The 22,738-nt window shown below is 42.5% G+C and overlaps 1 protein-coding gene across 8 annotated transcripts in view; it reads left to right on the top strand.

Moving 5' to 3' along the window:
• Nucleotides 1–22,738, top strand: part of ADAMTS2 (ADAM metallopeptidase with thrombospondin type 1 motif 2) — a 264,978-nt gene that overhangs the window by 197,860 nt on the left and 44,380 nt on the right. For all 8 annotated transcript variants that reach the window (XM_054841268.1, XM_054841266.1, XM_054841267.1 and 5 more), the window contains 2 exons: nt 5,522–5,724; nt 16,776–16,859. In XM_054841268.1, coding sequence (XP_054697243.1) covers nt 5,522–5,724; nt 16,776–16,859 — 287 coding nt within the window. The remainder of the gene's footprint in view (nt 1–5,521; nt 5,725–16,775; nt 16,860–22,738) is intronic.

Genomic DNA, 22,738 nt, shown 5'->3' with positions numbered 1-22,738 from the left:
CTCCTGCGTTTGCGGCACCAAGTGATGGATGGCCTCATGCCTACGCTGTGATTGCAAGTCCCAGGCTCGGAGTGGCATTGCCACCAGCTGCATTGCAGCTGAGCAGGGATGGGTGCCCCGTGCTTCTGCACCGTCACGGCGCTGCACGCGAGGATATGCTTGCCACCGCAACAGAACAGGCTCCAGCTGTACTTCACTGGTGTTCAGTCTTATTCACTGGGGTTAAACAGAAGAAAAAAATACCCTAAACAACAAAAAAGCTGTTGGTTTGCAGCAAGCCACATGAAGGAATGGGAAGCCCTTCAGGAGTGGGTCCCAAGAATGGAGATCAGCAACAAAACGGCTAGTCAGAAAGTGCTCATCCTTGGGAGGCTGCAGAGAGGGTGCTCAGTAGTCGGCTCAGGTGTTTGTCTGCTCCTGCCGTGACAGATGAAGTGTCCGCAAAAGCAAACAAGCCGCATTTGAGATGGTGGCTGCCCAGTCTGAATGCTGCGCACTCATATTTGAAAAGAAATTCCAGTGAGTTGCTGTGCTGACAAGCCGCAGATGATGGCTGTGAACATGACATGCAGTTCAGTCTCCCAGCTGCCTGTCCTGGTCTCTGCTCTGGGCTTGCAGAAAGAGGAGATTAAAAATGAGAAACTGCTTTATTAGGACAACATTGCTGCGGTGAGAGTGGGGAACCCTAAAGCTGGTACTATTAAAGTGCATAACTTCATAAGGGAGTCTTTAAGAACTGTAGGTGCAGCAGTATTTCCCTAAGCCTTTTTGAAAGGGGTCATGAAAAAACAAAACAAGATCACAAGCCAGCAACTGTGCTTTTGGTGGGTGTCCTAAAGGGAGTGACAGAAAACACAGGGAGAGGCGGTTTTCGTGGCAGGCAGCGTGTTCATGCTTCAGCAACTCACAGCATCTGTTTGAGCTTTGCCTGCCATGATGGGTAAGGCAGAATCAGGAGATGTCATGTAATTAGGTTTCTGTAAAGCACATTGTATCAAAGATTAATGAGCAAGGCAAAAATTACCAGAAAAGAAGGTGTTGTCAGACATCCCAAACTGTCACAGATGGAGAATTCTTCTGAAGACCTGCAAAGACAAAACTGATGTTTGTGTCAACGTGGATTTTCCCTGTCAGAGATGGGGATCGGAGCCAGGCTGCATAATGCTGCCATGGTACGGGGTGTGCAGACCTCCAGTCCCAGCGAAGCTGGGGAGCTCGAGTAGAGCCCAAAACCAAGAAGTAAAATACCAGATTGAAGAGTGGAACAGCTTAGAGAAAAGATTAGGATATTGCACATTGCTCAGGAGAAGGGAGCAGAGGGATCTTGTATGATGTGTAATGCTGTAAGCAGTTTGCACCTGCACGGTGTAAAGACCTTTCCTCTCTCGGTTTCGATGTACTCTGCATATATTGATGAATCACTGGGACTGTCACAGCTGGGGACATTGTCTGGTTCTTGAGTCAGCAAACGATTAGGACTTTGCTGCCTAGGAGCAGTTCGGATCACTTGCCTGCGTTAACTGCAAGCAAAAATGGAGGACGCCCAAAAAAAACCCGACCCAGGCTGCAGCATCGAGCGGGACTGTGCACACGCTTTTCCCTCGGCTGCCTTCTGCATCTCCCAGCACTGTGGGGAAAGTCTGTGTCAGAGGCAGGAGCACAAGCCAGGCTGCCTGGCTCCTGATTTCATGCTTAAGCCAGAAGCACAGGTTTCCCTTCCATCAGCAACTCGGGCACTTTTTATTCCTTCATGGGAAGACGGTCTGCAGTGTTAGGAGAAAATCAGTGAAATATCAATGAGTTTCTAGCTGTCTTTAGAAAAAAAGAGGGGGTTTTGAGGGATTTTTGGGTGAACTGTTACAGTGCTGCTGTCCTTTTGATTTATTTTGGATGAGCAGCACAAGAGAAAAATACAACCTTGTCTCTCAGTGGTTAATTTTCACAAATGTGAATTTTTCCTAGCGGGAGCAAGAAGGTTTCAACACAGGCTATTGTTAGTTCCTGCAAATGCCAAATGTCTGCTCTTGGGAGATGGAGAACAAAGTTGGCACCAATGATTAGTGGCTGATGCACTGATTTGGCAAAAGTTGCTGAAAAATGAACATCTGATGGAGAGGTCTTGGGATGATTTAGTAAAACACAGTGCAGTTTGAGATGACTTTTGGGATGTTGTTGTGCAAAGTGCAGGGGTGATCAGAAGGAATGTAACGTGGAAAATGTGAAGGAGGAGGTTAGTGTTTTATTTAGTTCTTGGAGTTTTTCTCTTGAGCTTTTCTAACATATTGTTAGCATGATGATACAACAAAGTTAGTGATGTTAACTAAGGGAAGTTGAGATGCCAAAACATGACAAATTTCTCATTTACTGCAGATGCAACTTTGTTTCGCTTCCTCTTTGGTAAGATCCAGGTATTAATTTCATTTGGATGTAGCTGTCAGTTAGGAGCAAACCCAGCAGGGGTTTAACACAGCATGGGCCAGCAAACCCAGCAAGTCATCACCCAAGAGACGGAGAGGCAGAGCAGCGCCAGCGGCGGAGTCCGTGCGATGTGTGGTCAGGCCGTGTGTGGAGGCATCCCTGCCGGTCCCGGGAGAGCCTCCCGGGAAAGGACACTTGGCGGGAAGTCGGGATATGAATCAAAAGTCTTGCAGCTCCTGTTGTAAATGTTTTGAGCTCTGCTGCTGGTCTCGGGATGATTCCAGCACCAGCTGGAGCCGATGTGGCTCGCTCTCTGCTGGGAAGCACGTCGGGTCCGTGCCTCAGAGGTACCGGTGCCCACTGGGCATGTTGTCTCAAGGGGGTAACACTCGAGGGGTGAAGGTGAATGTGGGTGTGGGGAATTTTTATGCTCCAAACAAAATTTACAGTAGTGGGTTGGCACCCACTGGCAGCGAGATGACTCCCAGGGAACCTCGTGATAAGTTTTCTCAGGAGCTGGCAGGACTGTGAGGGCTATAGTGTGACAGTGATGAAGTGAGAAGCAGAGATGGAGGACAGGCAGTTTTCACTGCAGGATGGTAAACGCAGAATGGTAGCATCACATTTTGCCTCTGGCTGATTTATTCACAGCAGGAATAAAGATACTGCGCTAGGAGTTAGTTTGACTTTGACACATAAGGGAAAGAAATGAAAGCACAAAAGCTCTAGATACCTTGACAGCCAACCCTCCACCAAAATAACAGCACCCCCAGCCAGCAGAGCTGCCCGTCTGCAGCCGCAGTTCTGCGACAGCAGGTCTGATAGCTTTGGCTTTGCTGCTGATTACTGGGGGGTTTGTGAGCAGCAGCGAGAGGACGTGACCTGCAGCCCCTGCCAGCCTGGTCTTACTTTTCTAGAGAGCTTTTAAGATTTATGGTCAAATTTTACAGTTACTGTGATTTGCCTTATAGATCATGAACTTGGGATTGCCTCACGGTCCCACAGTGAATCCCCCACGACTGCTGTGATAGTTGGGTAGTTACCTCTGGGCACTAACGAGGATTAACACTGAAGTTTTCCCAGTGGAGCAAACCATGAGGTAGGGCTGGAGCTGGCTGCTTGGCAGGTTTGGAGCCCCGATAAAGAGCTGTCTCCATCGCTGCAAGGCCAGACCTGTTCCCCCTCCACAGTAAACCTGGGAGTGACAGCTGGGCTCTGCGTGAAGAGTGAATTTTCATGCTGAATCATGGATTCTGACCAGACTAATTTTAAAAACTTGCAGCCCCAGAAGCAGAAGCTGCTGGGAGCCTTGAGGCTGGCAACATGAGCGTGGTGGTTGTGCTTATTAGTCGCATTAAACGCTGCCCTCCTGGGAGATGGATGTTGTGGCTCCATGGGAACGTAGGACCACCATGTGGGACCTTCTGTCTGTCCGGTGAGCGAGGGGAGCTCTGCCAGCGCAGTGCGGTGGCCTGCGGCTCTGGGTCTTGTGACAAGCATGGCCTTGGAGCTTGGTGGAGAAATGTTAAAAAGCTGCCCAGGCAAATGTGTCTTTCAGGGACTGTGCTTTGACTGGAGGTCTCTTCTAGGAGGCTCAGAGACAGGCATCTCACCACCTGGGCGTTGCACACACAAGGCACAGCCTGAAGCACGGGGCAGTGAGGGATGCTGCGGTGGGGGCCGGGGAGGCCGGGTGTGCGTCCCTTTTGGCAGCCGGAGGCTGTAGTGTTCAGTACGTTGTTGTCACCACGGCGGGGAGCTGCGGGGGGCTCTGCTCTGGCTGCACATTGCCCAGGACCTGCTGAAACGGCAGCCTGAGGCAGCGGTCTTAAGGCAAGAGCACAGATGTTCTTGTAATGAGCCCAGTGATCTGATGACTCATTCGTCCCTTCCCAAGCAGCCAGTTTTGATGTGAAAACTTCAATAAATGAAGATGGAGAATCCACTTTTGTAACATTTCCAAGACTTGTTTCTTATTTCTGCTTTGAAGGTGATGGCTTTAGCTTCCTCCCTTTGCTTCCTATTATATTTCTCTGAACTAAGTACTGGGAACCTTTAATCAATCCGCAGCGCTCTCGCCGCCTTTCTGCACGTCGCCGAGCAAGTCTTTTCCTGACGTTCTCTGAAATCAAGAGGTTCTCACTGAGGCTTCCAGGGCTCTTGTAATGCAAATTATAACAGTGATATTAATGCTAATCATTGTTCTATAGGGTGAAATGTCAAGATTCCATATCTTCATGTTAATTTTTAGTATGTAGGTGCTACATTAACTGTATCCCATCCTGTCAGAGAACGTGCTTTTTGTATCGCAGGGACTATTGCAAATCATTAGTAACAAAGTTGGCTGCTGTTGTGCCTGATGGACTGGTCTTTGACATACAATAATGCAAAGTGACATGGCAAACTGGGAATGAAGGATGAAAAACTGTTAAAAAAATTGCGAATGTAGCTATAAATTAATTAATTTCATATCTAAAATGTGTTCCTGAGTTGTAACGATAAAGAAGATCCATGTCACTGCTGTTGAATTACATGTGTGTATCTAGGAAAGGAGCTAATGTGTTGAAGCGGGAGGGATCGGTTTGTTACTACCTGCCTGGATATAAAAAGTCTGTATTGGCAACTGCACTTGCCTTGAAATAGGATTCTGTGGAGAGTAAGATCAGATTTTGAAGTGTGGTGTCTGTCTTTAATTTTGGTTCTGAAATGGAGGATATCCTTGGTAGTACAGGACCCCTGAATGGTGTATTTTTGTTACAAGGACTTTTAAGCAACAAGTATTTTACTGCAAACAGCTCCATTCTTCTCATCAAGACATCGATATGACTTGCTCTCCTTTTGGCCTTGTATCTATTACACAATATTGCTTGTAGAAAGTAATATTAACTGTAGAAAATACAGCTTTTACTTTGCAAAGTAAAAATCTTTTGGGTCAGATTTCTCTCTCATTTAGGTCATTTTTAATTGACATTAAGTGAAACTAAAGCTGTTATATAACACACAGAACACAACAAACGCTGCTACTTCAAATTTATACCAGCTTAGCCGAGACCTGAGCCTGAACCTCTCTTGGTTGATAACTTGTTTGTCTCTCTGATTTCAGTGGCTAACCTCACTAATTTGGATAGTCTCGACGGCGCGTTGAGCTTTATTGAAGACCGGGTGCATAGATCGACGCAGCGCTATCGAAGGCATGCGACGGACGATGATTACAACATTGAAGTCCTTCTGGGGGTTGATGACTCAGTTGTTCAGTTCCATGGAAAAGAACACGTTCAGAAGTACTTGCTGACCCTGATGAACATTGTGAGTACAACCCCGGTAACTGCACTGCGGGAAGGCACTGAAAGGACAGTGAATGTGGGTTGGTGTAGCCATTTGAATAAGACATAACAGATGTTTCATATGGCAGGAGATAAAATAATTCTAGGAGGAAAATCCAGGCCACTTTCAGAAAAACCAAAAGGAGAGAAGGAAAAGAAGAAAAAAGGGCCAAGGAAGAAGCTGACTGTGGGACTGTTAAAATGTTCAAAGTCCTGCTTATGTGCTTCCGTGGCTGGGGGCACAGTGTCAGGGGCTAGGTTCTTGGAAGTCATTACGTTTTAGATGTACATTCCCTTAACCTAAGCTCCCTGCTGAAAAACATGGTTTGGAGAGCTGTCTTCAAATAAGGTTCTATTAGAAACTTCGATTGGCTTATACATTTTTAAAACTACTCAGTTAAACTCTTTGATTCCTCGACAACCACTTTAGGTCCCAGGCCACCTACCTACTCCTTGTTCACCCCGCAGTAAAATGTTATGCAGTATATCGCCAAACTTTCCTAAATTGATTTAGTATTTACTCCATGACTGACATCTTTAGGTTTCCTTAGTCAAATATTTAATCTTCAGAACCATTGTCTGTGCAACAGACTATATAATGTAGTAGTGATGAAAGGAGACGCTAGAGAATATTATATTTGAAAGAACCATTTTTTCTTTCTAAATAGCAGTGCAGCAGACACAGCAGCCCTCTAGTACCCCAGTCAGTAAGCAAGGACTCTATTTTGTGGGAAAAGGATCAAGTTTTGAAAAATCATCTCTATTATAGTTCAAAATCAAAATACATTTTATTCTTCCGGCCAAAAAATGGAAGTGAGTGGCAATCCCCTTCACAGGCAACTCATTTGGGGATGACTTTCTTCCTTCTCGTTCTCATCTGGAACAGGAGTCTCTTCTAGAGAAAACACTCTTCTGTAAAATCTTTAGGTTCAGTGAATGTGTGTTCTTAGGGTAATATTGTTGAGTAAAACATTGTAGGTCTGCTCTGGTTTTGACATATAGAGTGTGACTGCTGAAGTTTACAGTCATGTCGAGAGGATGAGTGTCTGTAGGTGACTTCTTGGCATAACACACCATAGAGGCAGATATATGGACAGCAAGCAAGGGTGTTAGGTACATTTCCCTGGGATGTATTTCTTCCAAGACACATTTTTTTAACTACGAAGCTTGTTTTTCTCTTTCTTTATTACTTCTTTTAACCATGTGTAGAATGTCACTGTTTTTCACTTTAAATGAGAGGCAGAATACAATTTAAGAAAATCCCTTGTGCAATATAAATTCAGTTGCACTGACTTTCTATAACAGTATTGTAAACAGTTAAAAATCTGCACTAACATTAGAGTTACAGGGTACTTAGTGTCTGCTCTGATGGCTGTAAATACATATATTCTAACAGAAATGGCATAGTGAATTTCATTTATTTGTGTGGTTTGTTTCCTCTGAGGCTTAAAACAAAGTCTACAGTGAAACAGATGGTTTTATACATCTCTAAATTAACAAGCCAAACAGGACAAACCAAGAGTGTGGCAAACGGGCTGAGACAGATTAAATGGGACTCTTTACTTATCATGTCACTTAAATCTATTTTTAAGAATTAAAATATACAGTAATGGTAAAGAAGCCATAAATGTTCCAGCTCTGGAATATACTTTTTCCTAATTTTAGTAAACCATCCAACACACAAATTGTAAGAAATAACAACTCTTAAGCTTGCTGTCTCTGCAAGTGGTTTAGAAAGTGCAGCCTGTGTAACCGTACCCACAGGGCTGTAAGCAGCTCCTGGCATAGGCAGTAGTTGTTCTCTTGGCAGATCTGAGGTAGAAACATGTCTTTTGGGGACTGAGGATGTGTCCCTTGCCTTGTGTCCAAATACGAGGAGCTGTTTGAAGTCCACAAAGCCACTCAAGGAGGCTCTGGATAGTCTTTGGCAGTCATCAGTGTTGTCCTGTTCTTTCCTTCTTCAAAACTCAGCTGGTTTCTAGAGTCTGTATTTTAGTGGAGGGATGGGTGATGGTAACCAGTTCTTTCTCCAGCCATCCAAGAGTTGTCCCAGAGGTGAGAGGGGTTTATTACTGCAGATACCAGGAGGTGCTGGGGACCTGCAGTGTACTGAGAGACATCACAACGCAGAACTTCTCCTTCCCCTTGGCGGTGTAACTCCAGCTGGCAGCTCCTCCAGCTCTTGCCCTCATCACTAGATGGATGCGAGGCGTACATCTGTAGAGACCATGGCTTTGGTCTCCTTTGCTGACATTCACACAGCGACTCTCCCGATGTCCTCTCTTCTATTTCCTTGAGTAGTTGGTTGTTGGATTTGGGTTTTTTTTGGTAGAAAATGGTCCCAATATAAAAAGCCTCAAGGTTTCTTGCCGTTAGGGGTTACATGTATGCAGTATGTTTCTATTGAGATGCATAGGTCCAAGGGTAGCTGAAAAAGAAGAGACAGCTACAAAAAATTCCAGCTGTCTTTTTAAATCTGGTGGAAGATCCTACCATAACCATCAGATTGTGCGTACCCTGCTGGTTTTATGGATGTAATCAATTAGCTTCATACAGTAACAAGGCATTAAGCATAAAATCAATTATCTTCATACGGTAACAAGGTAGTAAGCATAAAATCAAAGAATGCATAGTAAGTAAATAAAATAATAGTGGAAGTATTTACTGGAGATAAGAGAGTGATCAAATAGTTGAATTTCTGTGTTCCAAGAATGAAATAAATCCTAGGTGAATCCTCCCTTATGCCCAGGCTCCTGGAGGTGTGACATCGCTTTTCCAGAAGCAAGTCCCAGCATGGCTGTTTCTCCCCACTTTGCTTGATTTCACTGTGTGTGATGACATGAGCAGTTGTCCTTAATTAACTTTTCCCAGGCATCTTGGGTGGAACCCTACCATCAACCCAACCAAAACAATGTATTTTTTTCAAGCCCAGTGCAATGACTTAGTAAATCTGTTTTGTGCTGCTTAAGTGATGTGTTAGAGTCCACACCTAAAAGCCATACAGTGAGAAAAAACAGTGGCCGGGTGTCCTGGCTATCTTGAATAGCTGTGCTAATATTTATCCCAAAGTTTGGAAGTGAAGTCAGTCCCAAACAAATGGTGATAGACGCCAGAGGATTTTTAACGCTTTGGGCTGCAGCCACGTATCGCCTGACTGTACGCCAGCCGTTTCACCGCAGTGAGCTCGGCCTCTTGCCACCTCCTTTTCATCCTCCAGTCATTTCCTCATACAAAAACTCTGGTTTCCCTTGACATCCCCTCTTTTCTCTGCTCAGCACCATTGGGACATTCAGTCCATCTTTGGAAAATATACCATTGTTTTCGTTTTAGAGACCGTCGGCTGCTTCTTGCTTGCACCATTTTCTTTCGTACATCATGCTGTGTTTTTTCCTGGGAAGGATATTAGCTTGCACAGTCCTCTGCATTTCCAAGCGTGAGCCCACACATTGCACAAATTAACTTTGTATTTATAGCATGCAGGAGCATTGCAACAGCAGAGAGATATTTGGGCGGTATCTTGCAGTTTACTCAAGAATGTGGAAGGTAATTTAATTTCAGCAAGAAGGCAGCTAAAAATCCCAGGGATTTTATCTGCTCGTACAAGTGTTTGGGAAATATTAGAAAAGCACAAGGCTAGAAGCAGCGTTGGAGAATTATCTTGTTCCTTGGGAAACAAAAGGATGTCACTGCAGGATGCTTTGGGAGGAGGAGCAGGGTGCTGAACGGGCATTAGTGAGCTAAAGTGGGTATTGGTGGCAGCCAGCCCTGGGGCTGAAATCCTCCGATGGTTTCATAACCCTCTTTAAAATAGTTTTCAGGATTAAGTGGGACATTTGCTGCCTGCTATGGAAGAGCAGCAGACCTGGGACTCACCAGTATATTTACCTGGCTGGGCCTGCAGTATCGACTAGAGTGAATATTTCAGCCTCTACAGTCCTGTGTTTAGGGCCACATCCAGGATGGCTGTCTCCACAACAGACTTCCTAAACAGGCAGAGGTAGAATATGTGATCTTACAATATTTCGGCCATTCCAAATAGCAAAGTCTCATGAAATAAGCTCAATTGCAAGTGGTTTTGAATGTATTGGCTCCATCTGTCTTGACTTTAAGTCTTCAACTTTCATGCCCCTCTTCAAATTCTGGGGTTTTTTCCCAGCGAGGCCCTCTTTTAGCTTTTTCTTGTATCCTTTGTCCTTCTTCCTCCACAATGTTGTTCAATTTCTCAACTACCTCATTTTCTAACGCTGACAGTTGTCATCCTTGTATATTTTTGGAAGAATTTGCCTACAAAGTATGTACATTTTTTGATTTTTGGACAATTTTTAGGGGCAAAAGTCTTTAATTTCCAATCCTTTATGTAAAAGATGTGATACTGCGATATTTAGGGGTTAGCCTTTGTTACATCTGTGTAATGGATGTATGGCCAAAATGCTTGTGATACTAAAACCCATCTCCTCAAAGTAGGTGGGTGCCTAACTGCCATTATTTCAAAGAGAAATGGACCCTAAATAGGATTTATCCCTCACTCTGGGCTAGATTTATCCAAGTATTTACCTGCCTTTGAAATCAGTGAGAATCAGTTTTTAAAATTAGCCCATGGGATTATGTCTCTCCCAGACTTTAAGTGAAACTTCAGCTCCAGATCAAATACATTAAACAACTTTTCATTTAAATAACTGAAATCAATGAGAGTTTTGCAGCTGGGGGGCTTTGGAAAGTCCCCAAAGTCTTTCACGTTCATCTTTCAACACTACACATGTCTTTGAAATTGTGGCCCTGAGGCACTTTGAATGTGTTATCCGTCCTCTTTAATAGGATGTACATGATACTACTATTATAGCTGAGATTTCTGCTTTCGTATCTCTGGCTGATGAGGGATGAAGATTTGTGGGTACAGAACAGCAAGTCCTTAATGAGAGGAAAGGGCAGAAATGCCTTCAGTTTCTAACTGGCAGTTCGATGAAAACCTGAAAGCATGTCTAATTCAAGCTGTTAAAAAGAAAGTGATGATTGAAGACTTTGAAATAATGGGGCACCCTGTATTCAGAATTGTGCTTTTTAAACTAAAAAGCACTTTTTTTTTTTTTAGATGGGAAGGATATTTCCGTAGTATAGAATTGACTGGATTTTTTTAAATTAAATAATTTATAAGCACCAATACTCATTATTTCAAATCAGTTTGTTTCAATATGTACACTTCAGATCTGAACTAACTCTAAGAAGTTCCACAACTAAGAAATGCAAGTCCAGCTCTATTCATCTGAGGGACTTCAGCTGTCAGTAGTTGAATTACAGCTTGTTTGAAAATTTAAATGTATGTATGTGAGTTAACTCCACGTTTAGACTGTTCATTATAAACCAGTAGCTGTGACTAGTGAGAAGAACAGTTTCTGACGAGGCCTCAGGAGATTATTTTTGTTCATTATCTTGATTGCCACACTACAGTGGAAGTTATACTTGTGATTGGGCATTCAGGAGATCCCGCAGGAAACACCGTCTCTGAACTCTTACAGGTTTTATTCATTTTCACCGGAGTATTATTTCCAGTGTCAATTAGATGAGCATTGCTCATTATTATTAACTGGAACGTGCCTTGCTGCCCCGTTGGACATAGCACAGAGCATCACACTGGTTTTGGTACTATCCTTGAGGTAGAGGGTAATTACAAATAAATGAAAGATTTTTCCTTTACTCCAGATACCAACATGAACTTTAGCCATAGATGTTGCCGTCAGGGACTTTTTGAGTTGTGACAGTGTGGTTTGTGTGATGGAGTATGGATAATTAGTATCAGCTTTCAAATGTTGGATGCTTTTCTTAACCAAACCACTTAGATTTGAAGAGGTCACCGTATTTATCGCATTGACACCACACCCCTGTCTCTTGTATTAACAGAATAAATGAATCTGCTTAATTATTTTATGATACTATCATTGATTTTATTAAAGTGATCTTGAGACATTAATTCAGCAAATACTAAGTCTTTTGGGGCAAAGGTAATTTATAGTGCTTAGAGAAACTTCTCAGAGCAGTGGTTTGTGGGCAAGAATGAGGAGTTCCAAGAGCCTGAGGGAGGAACTAAGGAAAATAAATTAGTCATGAAGTCAGAAAACAAAGTCTATGACCTTTGTAAAGCCAATGTTACAGTTGAAGATGAGATAGAGACCCATAACATGAAGCTACCTAGTGCCTTGCCAACACATCTGCTCTGAGGAATGTTTTTCATTTTGATCAGAAGCAGCTAACTTGGATTTGGTAACATCTACTGATTCTCACACCAGGGAAGGTAAATCAGGACTCAGTCTCGTATTTGCATACAAAATGCCAGATTCTTATCTCTGTTTCAAAATGGACATTGCCAAGCTCTTCTAAAACTGCCTGTTGCCTGTGGTTTTGAGCAGAATGATAGATGTTTTCCAAATCTGAGATCACAGTTTGACCTTTAAGTTTCATGTGTGTTGTGTGCTTTCTTTATTCTTTTTTCCTTGTGATGCTCCACAAAGATTTCAGAAAAAAAAGAGTTCCTCTCTGAGGAAATGAGGAAATACCTTGTAAGGACTAGAAAGGGAGACTGGGAGCCCTGGATTTTGCCTGATGACTTTCTATGTGACCATAGTTTATCTACCCGAGGAATTGATGTAATGTTATTCCTGTGGGATTAAGATGGAGCTTTGGGAATGTTAGAAATGTTAGTTTGGGATCTTCAAAAGCATAAAGGAGGTGATGAAAATAGAAGAGGATAGTGGTGTTTGAAGTGGGAACACAGAAAAATAAAGTGAGAGGGGAACGCTTTTGGGAGGGTCAGATTACAAAAGTTTGTGCTCAGTATCCACCATGACATTTCTGGTTCCTATTCTGTAATTCAAACCAGCCGTTCCTTACAGAAATAGACAATCACTGGATGCCCACCAGGCACCAAAGCTTTGCTGCAGATAATTATGATCTGATGAATGAGCTGCATCTCGGCCTGGGCTGAAACAATGGCTTGCCAGGAGCTCTGCCATCCCACGGGGAAAGCGCTGATGCTCTCCAGCTCCTCCGTATCACTCTGGCAGAGATCCACACGTGGTCCCTGCTCTGCCCGAGAGCACGTAGCCATCAGTAGTTTCTGCAACAGTAGTTACATAAGGATGTTGGGTGATCAAAGAGCAGCCTAATTGGGTTGGATGGATCAGCAATTTGTGGTGGCTGAAAAGCCAGATGCATAAACTGCATCTTGTATTGTGCCCTCTCCAAAGGGTTAGATATGTCCCTCTGATGGCCGCTGTAGCTGGGTCAGATCTGTTTGAGGTTGATGGTAGCCAGAGGTTGAAGCTATTAGATGTCCATCAAGGGTGTGTGCTCCGGGAGCCTGAGGAAGCAGTGCTTACCCAACCGTATGGTGCAGCGTGTGGAGCCGCAGAGGGTGCGCCTCGGGATGAACTCAGCCGCGATGATTTCTGGTTCAGCGGGATGGACCCATGATGTGATGAAGTGGGCTGTCACTTGCAGAGCAGATACTAACAGACTTTGCAAGGCTGGGAACTCCTTCCAACTGCATGAACGAGTTTGCCCATGGTTTGCCAGAATATGCAGATCATTCTTTCTCCTATTGCGCATTGGTTTAATTAGAGCTTCAGGGAACCACCTGACCTTCCCTATAAATCCTGCCAGCTAGATCAGCAGGTAAGCTGCTCTGCACCAAGACTGGCAAAACTGCAGGCTGTTATTACTATTTGTGTTACAGCAGTTGTCAAAATTCCCTTTTAGGTTTGGGCCCTGCTTTGCTCAATAATAAAAACTTTGTAGTGCGTCTTTTTACAAAGCGTGATGCATCTCGCAGATGCTTAGCTTGTCTTTAGTTGGATTTTTTGATGTATTCTACGTGCTTACTGTGCTGGCCTGAAACTCGTTCAGGGCAGAAGAATTATAAAATAAGCAGAGAGGGGACAGAAGAAAAAAAAAAAGTAAAGTCTTTGTTTTTCTTATGTAGAACCAATCTGTGCCAGCCTGATTTCTAAACAGAAACTTTAAACAGAAATGCATATTTTGCTTTGATTGAAATATCCCAGAAAAATAAACCAAAGTTATCCCAAAATAGTTTGGGACCTACAATAGCTTGATGAAAGTCTCTTTACAGTATTCCACCATGCTTTGAATTCCTTAGATTTACCCAGCCTTCTTCATCACCCTCTATAAATGCTGAATCACTGCAGGACATCTAAGAAGATTTAATGCATTCACTGCGTTCAGTTCCGGAGCTGTGATTTTGGGATGGTCTCTGTGTACTTCCTTTTCCTACACAGCAACATAATTTTAGACTTACCGATCTAAGAACAACAGGAGATGGACTCTGATTTTTCTTGTGTTGATATGAACCAGGATGTCCTACTGAAGTACGTGGAGATGCAGTGCTGTGAAAGTACTATGAAATCATGTTCATGCCCGTGTGTATTTATTACACAGACTTCTGAACATACATGTACTTGCCCTATACATCAAACTGCAGTAGCTTAACTCTGCTTTCCTGTTGAAATGACGGGTGGAAATTTGGAGAACCTGAGCTAGGGATCGTGGAGGCCCTTTTGGTGCGTGCACTTTTCATGAACGTTTGAGAGCACGACATTCAGTCACTTGAATCTCGGATCTTTAATAACTTCCTGAAACAAACAGGTGCAATTTAGGCCATGCTGAAAAAAAGAAGAGCATCTCTTTCAGCGTATTATCTATGTGCAGTGAGACACCTCTAGTAAAGCCACAGTTTAGCTTAGAGGAAGGTGCAGAGGGTTCAATTCAGCTGCTCTGTGAAGAGGCGTTGGACTCATTCTTATTACTGAAACCAAGACCCAGAGCTTTGAATTGACCCACTGTCTTGCAGAAAATCCAGTATCCCAAGAGAACCGAGCAGCTTTTTACAGTGCTTGTGCTTTCTGTTCATTCACAGTTTGTTTGTTAGATGTCATTTGCATGAACAGTCAAACAGTGTTTCCATTCTGTTCCATCAACGTTTTCAAGCCAAGTTTCATTTTGGCATGCAACAGTGATAGGGTTGTTCTGTTACTCAACTATTGTAAAAAGAGGCTTAGGTTAAATTCTGGAAGTTAATGAGAGAGCGGATTATGCTTTGTGAACTAATTAAATACTTATTTACATGCTGTGTTTACTGTCCTCTATACACAGGAGGTTTTGTTCAGTACTCATTTCACGTATAGGTAATTTACAGCTTATTTCAGCCTCCTATCCTTGATGCATGTGCTCTCTTCCCACTGCACAAAGAGTGAGGCAAATTAATATCCCTGCCTCCCTTGACAATGTGCAAGGGTCTTTTTCCTAGGTGAAAGAATTTTTGTAAAGTAAAATGTGTGTTTATATCTTACCTCTTTATAATCTGTGTTCAGTAATGGTCCTCAAAGCAGAAGTAAAAGATGTCTTAAATGCAGGAATATAAAGTTAGTTTTCTAAAGTCTTATTTAGACATGTAAATAAACGATCTAATTTCCAGAGGTATTGTTTACAAAGCAGATCTGAACAGATCATCTACTTTACACTGTAATAAAACTTGTGGCCACTCACCCACCATCTTCCAGCGAAAGATCAGTGAGCCTGGATCCCGAGCATCCCAGGGGACGTTCCCCAGGTGCCCGGGCAGACGCCCTGCGGGGTGTGAGCCTGCTCCGGAGCCGCGGTTCAGCCGCACCGTCTCCCAACCATCAGCGCAGGACACTCAGGACTTTTGAAAACCTGGACTTTTACCAGGCGTAAAATTAGGCTCTTATATCCAAAAATACTGATAAAATGAATTAAAGTTCACTTTAAAATGTCAATGGGGATTGCTTAGCAAAACCTACGCTGATGTATTTAGTTTTAATGATTTTTACAGAGATAAAAGATGGGCCATTAAAACTAGGGCTGATTGATTGAAGAAACAGGACATTATTTACTATGTTTCTAATGAAAGGTTTTCTGAAAGTTACTTATCAGCTTGTAGTAATTAATCTGTTTTGTAGGAATAAATGAAATTTAGGTCCAGCCAGCAAAGCAGTCCAGTTTGGTGCAACCTTTACCAAGGGAAAGAGGTGTCAGGAAAGACACTTGCCTTGTGGGGAATCTCATCTGCCTTTTCTAATTTGCAAAGCTAAACCCCTGCCATTTGGCTGAGTCTCATGTAGTCTTCATCACAGAATACCTAAATCAGCCTCCTTAACAGTTAATGTTTGCCTAGCTTGCTTGTAGCAGTGTTTCCTAAGTAATCTTTATACATCCACATTTGATTCTCCACTCTAAATATTTACAGTTCATTTTTCAGTGTTCCTAGGGTGATTTCCCTGAGAGCACGTTCAGTTATGTAGCTCTAGTATTAAAAAAAAGACAGTTTTTAATTTGCTGGCATTTTGTAGCTTTTGTTCTGCTTGCAAAGTTTAACATTGATTAGTTCTGACACACAATAAAGCCAGCCCGTGTGGCCAACCATGCTTTTTGAGGGAGGTATATCTTCTTGTCAGAGTGTGATGTGATGGGTCCCAGATGGAAGAGTTACGGGGTGCAGCTGAGCCGGTCCAGCAAATGGCTCTCAGGAGAGAGGCATCCTGTCCTTCTGCTCACTTGTCCCCTTCCCCATGCATGGCCTTGCCCAGCAGAGAGCTGTTGAGGATTTTGCTTGGATTAGAGCGGGCACACACAGCTGGGATGAGGTAGAGAGGAGCTGGGAATCTTTCTTCTTAGCAACAGTAGCTGTTAGATGAGCTCAGCTGCATCACGGAGGTACACCGTGATACGTGTAAGCCCGTTTAGGCTGGCACTTAAGTACCTGTTAATATGAAGTCTCTGAGGATGCGTTGATTTTAAATGATTTCCTGAATTATGGCCTGATGGGAGGCTACAACAGAGTTTAGAATGAAAACATTCCCTTTTGCATTGGTGGAATTTTCCCCATATTATATATGATCACAAAGTGATCTTTGGCTTAATGACAGTGCATAAAAGGTACTGCTGTATCACTGCTTTCATAGTTATTTGTTGCTAATATCGTGGTTAAAGTGCTGAACTCTTTTGCAGGTTAATGAAATTTATCATGATGAGTCTCTGGGTGCTCACATTAACGTTGTCTTGGTGAGGATAATCCTGCTGAGCTACGGCAAGGTAAGTAAACGTTAATTTAAGTGGAGGATATCAATATCTCTGAACGTCATTCTTTTATGAACAATGTAGTTACTTGTGACATGTATCAGTTTTCTATTTTAATTCATACATTGTCCTTACCAGTCTATGAATGTAAACAACTTTTATGTTTGTATATATTTGTTTATCATTTGAACTTCACATTTCAAATAATTTCAATTTCTTCTGGGTTTTCCCTGTTATTTTAAGTTGCTGCTTAGCTCTGGCAGTCTATCTTTTCAAATGTGTTTGAAATAATCCATGAAAGGTAGTGAACATTTTAGTTCCTAAAGAAAACACGAGGTGTTGTGATAGAGCTGTATGTAAGTAACAATAAACACAAGATCAGTTCTGCAAGATGCTCAGGGCTATGGCCTCATTCCAAAAACTCATTTAAACTTGTGCTTAACATTAGTGGGACTACACATGTGCTTAAAGTTAAGTGCGAGTTCTGTGGGATAGGGGCCAGAAGACAAGAGCTCTGCAGATCAAATCTGTAATTAAGAATACCACGTGTTCTTTCTCTTGCTGTTTCTATGGAAGGGGTTACTCTACAGGCAAAACTCCAGTAAAGAGGAATTAAATGGTAAATGGTTTTCAAAAGTGTTGAACTGTTCAGTACCTGTGTCCTATTTTTGCCAAATCAACATCAAATTCCATGGAAACAGGAACAGGGCGTTTCAAGTATGTTGATAAATGCTTTGGTTAATGACATGCGATTTTAGTGCTCTCTTTGAGCATGCCCAGCTGCCTAGAGCAGAGTGTTAAAATCTAATATACATTTCTGTGACCAGAGTTGCTGGCATTTGCATGTTCACGTAATAAACCTGGGTTCTGGAAGGCTCCGTGCATGCAAGCTGTATGCAAGCTGCTGAAATGCTGTCAGTGAAGAGTCAGCGCAGACGGTGTCAGCGGTGAAGCTCCACTGACATTCACCAGTTTACCCGGCTCGACACCATCTAAGAATTTTCCTCCCTGGTGCAAATGAGGGAGCTCTGAGTTTTAGTCTGGACTCTGCTGGAGACCAGTTACCTGAATTTGGGATAAATTGTTCTGTTCGAGCTTCCCCATCTGAACTAAACACAGCGATCCATCTCCGCTTTTCCTGCAGTGAGGTAGATGATGATGTAGTTAAGTGTTTTGGATAAGCTTAATCAGATGCATGTCCTAAAATAAAAGGTTAAAAAGGTCACATTTGCCATTTTGTGATCGAAAGTTCATGGTGTGTATAGTTAACATTAAGTTACAAAATAAATGAAATATCCTTGTGATTGCCGTAATGACAGCAATTTGAGGGATTGCAGATTGACTAATAATTCTCAAAAAATTCTGATATTGCAGTAGTGGTAGAAGCCAACAGAATTAGCACATGGGCTAGTCACTTCTTAGCTGTCCTTTCTTCCTAAGTATTTCAGAATTGTTATTCTTGTCCGTCTTTAGCTCTATAGATCTGCACCAGTAGTCTGAACTCTGATAACTTCTGCTCTTTGCAGACAATAGCTACGGCAGACCTCATTTCACCTTAAGAATCTTCATTTCCTTGTGAAGAATAAAGCATTGTCCATTGATAATTTGAAAGTTATCAATTTCATATTAATCTTCTTTAGAGAGAAGAGTGGAGTGGAGTGCGGAAACCTTCACTTCTTGGTGGGTCTTTGGCCACATCACAAAAATAGCCGCTGCAGGTAGCACTATGTCATCTGCTTGTGGATAGTCTACTGCTGGATTCTAGATCCATAATCTGCAGTGGACGATGTCGTAGTTCCTGAATTATCCTGCTGCTTTCAGCAGGGCATAAAATGGAATCATTCTAGAATCACAAGCTTGCCCTAAATAACCATGAAGATAATTTTTCTTACATTTCTGTATCTGATCCTTATATACATGAAAGGCAATTTATGGCTTTCCGAAAAAAGTGAATGTAAAAGGTATCAGTCATTTCAGAGCTCCTCCACCTGATGGTGTGGGGGCCTGCATGCCCTGGCTTTTTGAGAATACGATTTTTTATGTTCATATTTTTAAAGCTTCTGATTAGACGACTAGTACCAGGGAGTAGAAGGTTTCTCTTCGAAGGGTTGGGATTATTTAGCTGTGGAAATGCTGAGAGAACGTGTGTATAGTTCTTACTTTCTGAACCTGTTCTGAGGAATTAGAACAAAGCCTTCGATATGTTACTATCCCACTAAAACACACCAGCACTACAATTTTTAGGAAGATATATTCAAAGTACATCATAAAAGGAAGGGTGCATGTACAAGTTAAGGCAGCGCATGAATGAAGCAACTGGGTTGGGTTCACAACATGAAAATATTGTCCCAGTCTTGTTTGAGTAAGCATTTCTTCTGAAAGCATGTAGCTGATATCTTCAGATTCATTTGCTTCATTGTAGGCAATTTATTATATTATCAAGGGTGCCATTTAAATAATCGTAATAATTACATTATGGCTCTGTAATGGATGAAGTATGTACCATCAGCGTCAGGTTTATGACAGCAGTCTGAGCTATTGCCAGTTCTCTACCCCTGAACAGCCTTTTACTGTATTGTGTGTTGGTTTTTTTTAAAGAGGATTATATTATTTTATACAATATGTCATTTGTTGATAAGAATAATATGGACAATACTTGAGTTGCATAGCAACCAGCTTTTCAGTGGTTCTTGCTTGAAGGTACTCCATTCCTTGAAACGTACTTATTTTTTAATATTTTCAAACATAGGCAACTGTACATTGAAAAGTTTCAATAATTTCAGTAATTGCATTAGTTGCCCTGGTAAGATGAGAAAATGGAAGATGTTCCTTGGTGATCACATATTGAAATTACTTCAGGGGCAAATTCAAAAGATCTGACACTGTTTTACTGAATTAACATGTTTCTCTGCATTTTCTTTACTTTGACTCCCAAAGTCACAGGCTTTTTTGATGTGGTGGAATACTGCAAATAAATAAACAGGGTATGTGTGGTGCATTTTTCTTCAAATGGGAAAGAGATGAGCTGGCTCGCTTCTGCCTTCTTGACTTCGGTAGTAGGAAGATTGGTTCCAAATTTTGGAAACTGCAGATACATTTGAGATGAATAGAATTCAACGTTTGGGCAAATTATTCCATTTAGACCTATTTTGGTTGTAACAGCTCTGTAATCCAGCTAGCTCTAGAATACTCAGGGGAATAAGCAAAGCGGCCACTATCACCAAGTGCAGAGGAGGTGGCAAGGGATGAGCTGAGAATGGATTTAAAAACCCTGACTAGTTATTATAAAATTTGTTTGGAAACATTTAAATCCTAAGCACTGCATAAAATCCTCTCATCACCTCTTTGAGGTGAATGAATAAAGATTATTATTCCCATTTTACAGCTAAAAAACCAAAGATGTTAAGTGTTATTTTCCAAGGCCACACGGAAGGCCACTGGCAGGCTGGGGCTAAGACCTCATAAATTCCTGGCTCCAGCCCCACGCTCTGTCCATCGACAATGGTGACTTTGTGTGCAGATGAGCTGCCCTTGCACAGCGGCAGAGGAAAGCACACACGTTAGCTGGGATGGGTGTAATTAAGACAGTTATTAATGGAAAAAAAAGTGAGGAGGAGTTCTGCAGGAACTGCAAGGGTTTCAATAAATGCAGCCACCTGAGGATTTATGAGGGTTATTTCTTGGGAAATGTGAACGTGGCAGTGCAGGACACCCCTGAACTCTCCTTTGGAGCAACATGCACAGCTTGAGTCACCCGTATTCAGACTGGAACAGGGTGGGATAGGCTGAGGGATGCTGTGTCTGCTCTGGACACATCTGGGATGGCAATCAGTAGGGAGAGAAAACCCATGTTAGCTATAAACCAATGTTGGGTTGTGCTCTGGCCATGTGTTAACTTGGTCAAATTGAAAGAGGAACCTGACCACCAAGGCAGAGAGCCTTTCAAAAAGATTGAGGGGAGAAAACCCAAATGGCTTTGAGATGGCAGTTCAGGAAGAAGGTAGTGGATGCCGACAATATCAGAGGACAGGACTGTTCAACTGAGAAGGATTTTTCAATTGTGTATGTCTGAGATGTTAGCAGAGCTCCTGCTGCCTTCATTTGGGACAAGAGTTTTACCTTCAATCTTTTCATAAAATGGTGCTCTCTTTATTTCTGCCATCTGACCTTTTCACGTCTAAGCGTGATGGAAGCAGGGAAGATGTTCTCGGTGCAGCCAGGATGGAAAGCGGTGGTTCGGTCTGAGCTAGGTTCTTCTCTCTGTTTCCCAGAGGGTGGCACAGGTGACACAGCTGAGATGCAAGGACAAGCCAGGTTTATCCTCTAAATCAAGTGTTCATCCTTACCATTTTGCTGTTGACCCTGGTCGCAGGGAAGGGGATGAGTGCTCCCCTCATTTCTGCTTGTCCTGGGAAGAGGCGAAGGCTCTGGCTGAGAGCAGTTGTGCCTGGCAAGGCAAGAGGGTTGTTAGCTCTACATTAGGGTCTCAGAACAGCTGTGCTTGGAAGGGACCTCTGGGCATCATCTAGTCCAACCCCCTGCTCAAAGCAGGGTCACCTAGAGCAGGTTGCTCGGGACCTTGTCCAACTGGGTTTTGAGTATCTCCAAAGACAGAGGCTCCACAACCACTCTGGGCAACCTTTCCCAATCTTTGACCACTCTAATGGTAAAACTACAGTAACACTCTTACAGGTTTTTTCTTGCACTTAAATGGAATTTCTTACATTTCAGTTTGTGCCTTTTGTTCTTTCTCTGAATACCACAGAGAAGAATCTGGCTCAGTCGTCTTTACTCCCCTCCCAATAGGTATTTACATACGTTGACGACATCCCCCCAACCCTCCTCTTCTCCAGCCTTTCCTTGTACTAGAAGGTCACTAATGTGAGTTGAGTATCTTAGTTTTCCAGTGACATTGGTAGATGCAGAAGACCCAAAAGTATCAGCAGGAATCAAGCCCTGATCTTGCAATGTGCTACACAAACATGTCTGAAGATGGAGTTCCTGATCCCAGCCTTTGGCATCTCCAGTAACCAGTTCTGCATAGGCTGAGTTGCAAGGCCAGAACCTACATATTATTTAGCATTTTGGCTGCCGTTCATATTTTTGCACTGTGTTTATATGTTTAGGGTGGGGGTAAAGAGAAGAGGAGATACTGTCCCTCTTATTTTTTTATCTGGGAAAATAGTTGAATTGCCTTATTTATGTATTAGACTCATAGCTTGTAATTTCCCAGTGTGTTTTGTTGGGACCTTGAAGAGTGTAGAGCTGGCTGATAGCATAAACAGTCCTGATCTGCTTACGTTTATACAGAATTAGAGACTGAAAAATGTTTACAAACTGCTGCCATAAGAAAGCTTTACAAATCCTTTGAATGCAAAATGACAGTTTGCTGAATGAGCTATTTTTGTTAGTTTGGTTACCATGGACACTAGATAATTGTATGTATTTATTTATTGCTTGTCTTGTTCAGGATGAGAAAAGAATATAGAAGATCTAATCCAATATACAATGAACAATAGAAGTGCCAAGTAAAAGCAATGTAAACAGTGTGTTTTGCAGAGACTTTACACACTCAAGAAGGGAGTCGTACCTTAAATTGTCTCCCTAATGTGTGCAACGCTGTGGTCCAACTTTTGCTGCCATAGTTTGAAGCCTATCAAGTTAAGTGTGTTTCTGCTCCTTCTGGAGCTACTGAAGAGCAGCAAAGCCTTCTCAGTTGGTACTCTTGGAGCACCACCTAATGGATGAGTTAGGAAAGGTCCTTTTCCGGCAAACTTCTGACCAGCCTAAATTTCTTGTGTTCTGCTCATCCACACCATTGTAAAATTGTACCCAGTTATGCTAAATGGCAGATAAAGAAAACAGTTGGTTAAGGAAAGCTGTCATTCTATGTG

This window comes from Grus americana, chromosome 14 (genome assembly GCF_028858705.1).
Source record: "Grus americana isolate bGruAme1 chromosome 14, bGruAme1.mat, whole genome shotgun sequence".
Lineage (NCBI taxonomy): Eukaryota > Metazoa > Chordata > Aves > Gruiformes > Gruidae > Grus > Grus americana.
Note: the sequence above shows the minus strand (reverse complement) of the source record. Positions and strands in the feature narration are given on the sequence as shown.